The sequence below is a fragment of the Nicotiana sylvestris genome, chromosome 11 (genome assembly GCF_000393655.2).
Source record: "Nicotiana sylvestris chromosome 11, ASM39365v2, whole genome shotgun sequence".
In the NCBI taxonomy this organism is placed as follows: Eukaryota; Viridiplantae; Streptophyta; class Magnoliopsida; order Solanales; family Solanaceae; genus Nicotiana; species Nicotiana sylvestris.
In genome coordinates, this window is record NC_091067.1 from 156883470 (window position 1) to 156893135 (window position 9666).

Here is a 9666-nt window from a genome sequence, read left to right on the forward strand (position 1 = left end):
ACTACTTAGTAGTTGAAGTTTGCTTTTTATAGATGTCTATGTGCTATGCGTGTAGTGGCAAACGATGCAGACGTTTAAACATTAGTCTTTTCTCCAATAGGGGATACTATTTTACCAAGTAATGAGAATTCTATTGGTGCAGCTTTGGAGTTCTTTACAACTTTTTCTATCAGGAATGATTGAGTAACAGATAATTTGTTGATTTTTTTGGCAATTATAATATTATTTTTTACCAAGTAAATTTATGTGCAGGACTTCAAAAAAACCAAGCTGCTATCATTTGTTGAATTATTACCTTATATTTTAGAAGTACAAGACTTTTCTCCCTTCCTCACGGCACTACACTTGCTTGAGTCATTTAGGCTACCAGATATTGTTTGGTTGCCATTTATTGGAGTTTGTAAGAGAACTTCCATTGGTGTTTTTACTTGTGGATGTTAACAATTTTGGATTAAGAAAATTTTGTTTTCAATCCAACTCTCACTAATTTTCACTACTTTATAAAATGCTTTCCATGTCTTTTATACATATGAAAACATATTTCTTGAAAAAATGAGTTCAAAGCTACTCGATACTCTGATGAGATATGGTTCAAGATTACAAGCTTTTTCAAGGCCCTAAGTTGCTCTTTCGTAATTTGCCAAAAAGATTAGAACCACCCTTTAATAAAAAATGAAAAAAAAAAGACAATAACACTTCTTTTTTTGCATTAAAGTTTCAAGTCTCATTACAAAATGTTGCACAAGGAGGTGGTCATTCTCATTCAAAAGGTGGAGAGGATAGAATGAAAGCGATATATCTGTGTCTCAGCCTAAAGATTTGTTCTTTCCACCCGTAGGCTTCTTGTCCTAAAATTTGTCAATTTTGACCTTAGTTCAACTAATATATGGCATTATTAAAAAAGTTGCAACCGATGCAGTTTATCGTATTATTTCAAGTGCAATTGTCTTTCCAATATAGCTAATTTCCAAACAAACCGAATGAAGTTGCTCTAAATATAGCTCACAACAACCACCACCACCACCACCACCACCACCACCACGACCACGCCGACGCCGACGCCGACGCCGACGACGTATAATCCCACTTAGTGGGGTCTGGAGAGGGTAGTGTGTACGCAGACCTTACCCCTACCCTAGGGTAGAGAGACTGTTTCCAAATAGACCCCCGGCATCCTTCCCTCCAAGAACTTCCCACCTTGCTCTTAGGGAGACTCGAACTCACAACCTCTCAGTTGGAAGTGGGGGTTGCTTACCATCAGAGCAACCCATACAGCAACAATAAACAGAGAACAAACAAAGGTGAAACCTTTTTGCCAATCACCCATCCAGTTCAAGTCCATAAACATTATTCTTACTGATCATTCCATTTCCCATCATATTGTTTTATCCAGTAAAGACAGGGTAGGAAGGATAATATCTTTATAGGGAAAAATCAAGATTGTAAATTGCCAAAGGAAAATAGGAACTCAAAAATAGAAAGAATTTGAACAAGGGAAAACATTAGAAATTACTTTGAAAATGCTCTTACAGTTTTTACATTATATTTCCACTAGGACTGAAGTATGCCTCTTCTAGCTGTGCAATAAGGTTTGTGTTCATCTGTATGTGAACTGACATCTATCATCAACAAAAGAACCTATGTTGCTCGGACTCTCCGAAAAAGTCGTTGGATATGTGTCGGATCTCCAAAAGTAGTGCATTTTTGAAGGATCCGACATTGGTTCGACATCATTTTGGAGAGTCCGCGCAACATAGAAAAGAGCTACCAACTTCATTCGGAGAGAAAAGTATTCAAAGGCTAACCAACTACAGATACTAGAAAGAAAGAAAGACTTGCATAATTTAAGACTTTGGGGTGAAGAACATCTTAACAGTCGCGCTTTCTGAAGATCTAAAATGCAGAAAACATTCCGTCAAATCCTCATCACATTTTATCAGTATCGTATCCCCCTCTTTATCTACATACGTGAAATCAAAACTTTCAATCGATGACTCGACCCTCTTTGCCACTTCCTCTTCTAAATCCTTCATCTTAGAAGAAAGAGTTAGCTGCAATTTTAGCATCCTATCTCCATATTTCACCTTTGTAATCACAGCTGTACCATCTCGGATTTCTGTAACATGTGCTCCAACTTTAGCTCCATTAATTGTGTCTTCCTTGTTAGGAAAATCAGAAGATTGCTGGAATTTTGTACTACCATTGACATCTTCCTCAGCAGGGAGGATGGATTTCATTTTACGAGAGTGGGAGCATTTTCTTTTCTTCTCCTTATTCTTGGGCGGCCATCTAGTTATACCGTATAATCTAGATACACACTTCAGTGTTGATTTGCCAACTGCATTGGAATAATCCCAGGTACAAAAATGTCTTCAGTGAATCTTAAACTACAATATACACATATGATTTGGACTAAAGGAAAGGAGAAGATAAAGAAATCATATCAATCATTCAATCGATCAACTACGTCTCAATACTAGCTAGTTAGAGACCGCTAGATGAATCCTCCGTATCCATTCACTCAGCTCCCGCTTTGGCCATAAGTTTTTTGCAAAAAACAATTGAAAACATTGTTTGGTTATAAAAAGTGACCAGTTTTTGGGCGGTTTTAGGAGAAGAGTTTTTCAAGTTTCAAAACATGGTTTGAACTAGTTTTTAAAGTTTTCTTCTCACAAAACTTCAACTTCTTTTCAAGTAAAATGCATCTCCAAACATAATTTCAACTTCCAAAAACCATTTTTCATCTCATCTTCAAAAGGTTTTTTTTTTTTCTAGTTTCAACCAAGTCTATGCCCAAACGCTAGCTCAATTTGGCTCCATTTCATTCCAATCACCGGTAAACAATTTACCTTTTAAGACAAATTTGGGATATTCAAATCTAGAATTTCTTTAGGTCTTACACTTTACCTTAAAATCACATAGGAGCTTCTAACTAGATTAAAAGGACTCTTCGCAAATATGGTGTACTACTCGGACCCCTCGAGCATATCCTAATAATGACTTGGAACATGTTGTGAACTTGATATTGTAATGAGTTGTATAGGTGCTGAAGTAGAGACGGAGTGTTTCATTGGTGAGCCCCACTTATTGTTCTATGCTTAGATATGCTTTTCTTTTTTCTCCTCAACAAGAACTAAGCTACACAGTTATAATGACTCTCTAGAATATGCTTCATGGAATCTATTACGGATTTGGGACTACATTAAGTGTTGGATTCTCAATTGTTATGTTTTAATTTGCTTATGTTAGTATCATTTATATGGATCATTTGCTTCATATGTACTATTCTTAAAGAAACAAGAAAGATACAAGCAGAAGAGTTTTGGAAAGAGTTTATGATACCTCCCAAATCATCGGCAGCGGCATCTTGAATCATTGACGAACGGTCTTCAATTTTTTTGAGGTTGATGTTATGATCTCGTTCTATCCTCTCTCTTTCTTTCTGAATCTCTGACTCGGAGGTAAAAGTCCGTTTACTGTTTCTTCTTTCGTTCACAGCATTTGCTCCCTGCTTTGCCTGTCGTGTTGATAATTCCAGCTGCAGTTTTCTTTCTTTGTTTTGTGAGGTTTCAGCGCTAGTTGAAGATCCAGTGGAATTGCACTGTTCTTCACTTACAGCTATGCTATCCCTTGCAGCAGTTATCTCATCAATATCCAAACTCAGTTGTTGATTTGTTTCGGAAGAAAAATACTGCTGTTGCTGTGTCAGGCAACATCAACTCTCCTCCATTTGGCAATGGCTCAACGTTATGCAGTTCTTTAGTATTCTGACAGATCTCGAAAGAATCAAGGTCATCGTCAGAAGAAATCTTGATGACTTCAACAGGTAACTTCTATCCAAAATCATGTCCGACTGCAACCTCAAAGTGTTGCAACTGTTGTTTCACCGTGTCCAAAACTAACTTCAGGAAGACTTGTAGATTTCTATGCAGAAGCTCATTTGGGGGCAAGAAGAACTCTAGTATGTAAACATTGTCATCATTGCCCGGAGCACTTAAACAGATTGCAAAACAACCAGTTAAACCAGTTTCACGAGCACAAGTTACCAAGGGGTATTCCATTATGCTCAACTGTGTTACATCTCGGCAAAAGCATGAAGATTTTGATGAGAAAGCCCTGCCTACAACACTGTAGCCTTCAAACATGTATTGAAGACCACTAGCATATTTGAATCTTAAGTTTTGGTTATCATTGATTGCAATGTATCGTTGTCTAACAGTGATAGCTTTTCCCGTGAATCAGCAACACTGACCCAAATCTGAGCAAAAGGAAATTGATGTTTTTGACATACCATTTCTATTGACTTGTATAATCGAGCAAGAGTACATATCTGGTCATCCAAAACCTGCCTTGAGACTGTCTTTGTTAATATGAATTCAAAATAGAGATATCGCTGAAGCTTAAACAAAAAGAGCCAAAGGAAATAAATATGGTCCGAAGGGAGACATTACTGGAAAAGAGCTTGATCTACTGGACAACTTACTTTCCAATTAAGCGGACAATATGGTTCCGGAGATTTCAGATCCACCACCTAAAAGGAAGTCAAAAGTGGAAACAGAAGCTTCAGTTCAGTAGTAATCAATCTTTGCAAAAGGCAATTCATCTCAAATTTCCAAAACACAAGTGCCTTGGACTTGCAACGTTTGATAATAACTGGCCTACAGTACTGATAATGTCTCAAGAACTCAAAGAAGATTTACATTTTTTCTGTTTCTGTATCCAATTAAGTCCAGCACCCTTGATTCAAGCATTAAATTCTCATTCCTTTTTTTTAAATAACCAAGAAATCTGTTGTTTTCAATTTCTAAACTCGGTGGATAATAGGCCAATCCCTCTCTCTGCCCACTTAAATAATAGACTTGTTCATCAGTTAGGTTTCGAACTCGTGACGTGTGCCTAACATGCATCATGTGTTTACTACCTTTGCTATTGAACCAAAGCCCTGGTGCTTGCCCTGTCATTACTGTTATACTGCTTACTTCTTTTTCTTCCCCCACCCACCTTTTTTATCACATTAAGGTCACAATATTCTATTTCCCGTACGAATTAACTCTTATTAGGTCTTCAAGCTGGAGACTGGAACCTTTGGATAGATCATAACCAAACGTCACAGCTTCCATTAAACAATTCCACATTGATATCAGCATTTCTTTTTTGGGTAATTAATTGAAGATGAATTTTGTTTCTTTCCGCATTAACCTTTGGATTTTGATAGAGAATGGCAGTAGAGCTTTTTGAGTTTGGATATGATTCCATTGGGTGTTATGTAAGATGGCTAACTTTTTTGATTTTACATGGTTTCTTGTGATAGTTACCTGCAGTATACATTGAAGTGAAAATTGAAGCTGAACTTCCAAAAGAAGTCTAACCAATGGATGAATAAAAACATGAGATATCAATATAAATTGTTTCTGCAGTGTCTTGGAGACTAGGAAGTAAAACACATTGTATGCCCTGTTCTTCTCACAAAGATATATAATTTAAGATAAAAGAAAAATAAATGCCAATTATGTTTGAACTTTGTTTATCTGGTCTCCTTTCTCTTAATTCCCTCAAATAGTTCAGCAAAAAAAAAAAAAAGATACAAGATGATGTGTGATTTTTGACTACAATAAGCTTGAGTAACTAGTTTTTAGTTTCCTATTTTCTCGTTACCTCTTCTTTTTTCTTCTGAAATGGTGAAAGGAAAACAGTGTATCAAAAGGGATCATGGATGACAACAAGATGAGCAAGAGGTTCAACATTTAAGGTTGGAAAAAGCTGAAGGTATGCGTAAAAACCTGGAGCATCTTGAAAATGAGCAAGACAGAGTTTTGAAACATCCAGTCGTTTGTTTGGTGACTGGTGACCAACTCAAGGACCCCGACAAAGGTGTCTCGAGATGAATCAAAGACAGGAACAGTATAGCACCATTGTATGCCCCAGGCTGCAGCATCATCCCGTAAAGGGAACTCTTGTTGGCTGTAATTCTTCACGTCTGTACATAGTTCAGGCAACCTATGTTTGAAAACACGTCCGGGGGGACCAAGGTCATTTTCACATTGGGTACCGTTCTTCAGCTCAACAGGAATTGCACAGCTCAGGCACTTCTGCCTGTACGAACATAGTCTGTCATCTAGTCTGCTAAGACCAAAAGGCTGATCTGAAGTTGTTAGGAAAGTCTGGCCATCAATTACAATACTAGCCCAGAACTGAATAAGATAATTGCAGGATAATTTCTCTACACGTTGGAGTGCAATCTTAACTCTTTCCTTGATTGCCATGCGTTTAGTAACAACATCTGCAGCTGTGGCATGCACAAATATTGTATTAGTACTTGTAGCCTAATTGGTAAAGTTACTGTCACGTGACTAGGAGATCACGGGTTCGAGCCGTGAAAACAATCTCTTGCATAAATGCAGGGTAAGGCTGCATACAATAGACCCTTGTGGTCCGGCCCTTCCCCGGACCCCGCGCATAGCGTGAGCTTAATCACCGGACTGCCCTTCTTTACTTGTAGCCTAAAGCTACATTTAGGTAGTACAAAGAATATTACTCCCAGGTTCTGTAAAAGGCTTGTAGCAACAATTTTACTGATTGGCCATAGCAATTAAGTTACCTTTATCTAATTTAAGGAATTTCCTTGAATTCAAATCCGTGATACAGTACTACTAATGATAATCCCAAAGAAGAAACAAAAAGAACCTTGTTTTGATGCAATGGGAGTGAAACTTGCAATGTATTTTAGAAAATTCTTAGTAGATTCCCATCACATCTATAAAGATCAACATTTCTTTTTTATATTTGATAATTGTGGTGCCTGAGCATGCTTAAACGCATCTCGACTAATTACACGAGGTACCTGTTATCTCCCACCAGCTCAGGTACTTGGTAACGTTGTCCGCCAATGGTTGGACAGATATAATGTTTTGCTTCTGATAGAAAAACATAATTTTAACCCACCAAAGCAAAAAAATTTCTCCTCATTCATGGGCAAATAGGAAGTCCAACAGTTCTTAAGGAAATGATTGTCAAAATGGATACAAAAAATGGCCGCTCGGTGCACTAAGCTCCCGCTATGTGCGGGTTCGGGGAAGGGCCGGACCATAAGGGTCTACTGTACGCAACCTTACCCTGTATTTGTGCAAGAGGTTGTTTCCACGGCTTGAATCTATGACGTCGTGGTCACATGGCAAAAATTTTACCAATTACGCTAAGACTCCCCTTATCACAATGGATACAAACTGCTAGAATATCCCAAAAGTATTAAAAAGGACAAAATTTTGAAGTAATGAAGATGAAATTGGCAGTGTATCTCAGAATTTATACTTAGCTGACTTTCATCCCATGTATAAAGATCAAAATAATTTCAACCCCACCAAAAACCAAAAATTCTTCTTCCCTAAAATTTATGAGACAATAAAATATAGTAAGTTCTTACTGAAGGAGAAGTGATTCTGAAGCTGCGCTGCATCGTCACGTTCACTCCAAAAAACCCATAGACCATTGGGTTGGCGGGACCAGGCATGTGCACTGAACACACTCTCCATTCTTGAAATCAAATGACTTTTTTTTTCTTTCGTTTTGAGGTTGGTGTTGTTGTTGGTTGCAGGCCAAACCGGTCTCTCTTTCATGCTTCACACAAATACTTTGTAACCATAAATTTCAAAAATCTTTAATTTTACTTAAAATTTGTGCCCAATCAAACAGGTTCACGCAATAACTACCATACAAGTGTTTAAATTTTTGAGATAAAGAGGATTGAAACGGCTGTTTTAGGCCAAAAAGACCAAAAGGTTGTTTACATTAATCTAAGAAGTGTTGAAAGAGTTGTTTTAGATGTGTAGACATGTAATTTTGGCCCGCACATTAGAATTATCCTTAATAGTCCTAATATTTTTAGAATATTACTTGAGCTTATTTCTATATGATTTCACTTTATTATTAATTTTAATTTTAAGGCACATAAAATTGAAAAAATACAAAATAAGTTTCACTTTCTATTGAATTCAGTATTAGGTATTTTTAGAAAGATATATTACTTTTAACTTATTCTAATCTTAATATAATCCTTGAAAATACCAAAAATAGTTCCAACTTTAATTTTTAGTTTTATCTTTAATACTAATAGTTTATCCAAATTAATTTAGAGTTTTTATAGGTATTTAATTTGAATTTTCAGTTATTTTTTGCCCAATTTCGCACATTTTTGAAGCCCAAATCAAGGCAGCCCAATCCCTTACCCTTCAGCCCCAACTTTTGACCCAGGTCCGACCCAACACCAACGACCGCCCAATGCCCTTTAAATCTCAGCCTTCCATTTCACTAAATCCTAGGGCCAATATTAATCCTCCAAAACCATACAAAAGCTCAATCTTACACTAAACCCTAATCCTAAACCTAAGAGACCACCAGGCGCCCCACCCCTTCTCCTACACGAATCCACCGCGCCAGCCCCTCCAACTCGCCCAAATCGGGCGATGTACTCGCCCGTGTTAGCCCATGGTCCCCTCCTCTCTTCTCTCCTTCTTCTACATCATTCATTCCATACAAATCTCATCATTTCAATCCGATTCACGCGGATTTCTTCTTTTATTTCTTTTTGCTTAAACAAAAATCCGAGTTCTTGAAATAAATGTTAGAAAATGGGAGCCATTGGATTAAATTTTGATCCAAGACTTCCATTTTTTGATTTTTTCTAAAAATGAGGATTTTCGGATCTTGTTTGGGGGGTCCACACGGATTTTTGAAGGGTTCTGGCGATTTCTTGCAAAGGAAGGAGAGAAGCTTCGGGAGAGAGCTATATATTTGGGTCTGGAACAGAGAATAGGGGGAGAAAAAGGTTAGGAAAAATTAGGGTTCTAATAGGAAGTTTCTTCTTTTCTTCTCATTTTTTTTTGTCCATTTTCGGTTGAGTTACAATTCCAAAAAACAAAAATACAAAAAACAGTTTGAGTTTGATTTTTGTTCAAGTATTATTCCATTTTCGAAAATTAGAAACTAACACAAAAAAAATATATACATCTCTTTACTGCTTTTTCAATCGTGGAATTTCAATTTTGAGTTTTGGTCTGCGAACATGGAGACTGCTTGAGGTGCTCGAGTTCGAGTTTCAAATTGTTGTCCGTTCGTGAATTTTGGACGAGGTTCCTTGTTCGAAGTCAGCCCTGTTTTCTCACTCGGATTCTAGACTCGAAGTTTGTAGCTGAATTTCTTGCTTTCTGTTATTAAGAAGAGTTTTACAATTCCAGGTTCATCTCTTCCTTCTTATTCTCGTTAATGGTGATCGAAATATGATATGAGTCGTAGGGAATTCGCTCTCTAGTGATAGATATTTGATCGTGCTTTAGTAGAGGTTGTGTTTGCAGTTAGTTTCTAGTTGTGATTTGTGCTCGAGAATGTTGTTTGTCAATCTGTTCTTGTTATGCAATGTGCCATCTAGCTGCACGATGTGTTAGAATATGAGTAGTTGAAAAATGAAGCATTTAGATTATAGTTAAGTTTCCAAATTAGATCCATTCGTCTTTGGTTTGTTGACGTACAATCTGTTCACACCTGTTGATTTCTTTTGACGAGTAATTTGTGTTTTGCTTGAAAATTGATCGACGGCCGGCGGAATTTAGAGTTTGAATTTAAGCGCCGCAAATTCTGTTTCGGTCATTCTTTAAGTTCAACTTGGTTTTATTT

General features: G+C 37.2%; 1 protein-coding gene across 1 annotated transcript; it reads right to left on the reverse strand.

Annotated features, from left to right (window-relative positions):
• Window positions 1-3718: 3718 nt before the first annotated feature.
• Window positions 3719-7599, reverse strand: LOC104238265 (protein NLP7-like). The gene is made up of 5 exons (XM_070162195.1): window positions 7421-7599; window positions 5781-6286; window positions 4484-4531; window positions 4218-4345; window positions 3719-4158 (listed from the first exon to the last, which is right to left on the reverse strand). The coding sequence occupies exons 1-5, from the start codon at window positions 7527-7529 to the stop codon at window positions 3834-3836; spliced, it is 1116 nt and encodes a 371-aa protein (XP_070018296.1). The 5' UTR covers window positions 7530-7599; the 3' UTR covers window positions 3719-3833.
• Between the last annotated feature and the right edge of the window lie 2067 nt (window positions 7600-9666).

Excerpts from the sequence above, each read along its gene's own strand:
- LOC104238265 (XM_070162195.1), bottom strand. The coding sequence starts at position 7,529 with ATGGAGAGTGTGTTCAGTGCACATGCCTGGTCCCGCCAACCCAATGGT. Across the intron at positions 6,287-7,420 it reads TCAGAATCACTTCTCCTTCA|CTGCAGATGTTGTTACTAAA; the intron begins GTAAGAACTTAC and ends TGCATGCCACAG. Across the intron at positions 4,159-4,217 it reads TCACGGGAAAAGCTATCACT|TGGTCTTCAATACATGTTTG; the intron begins GTTAGACAACGA and ends CAAATATGCTAG.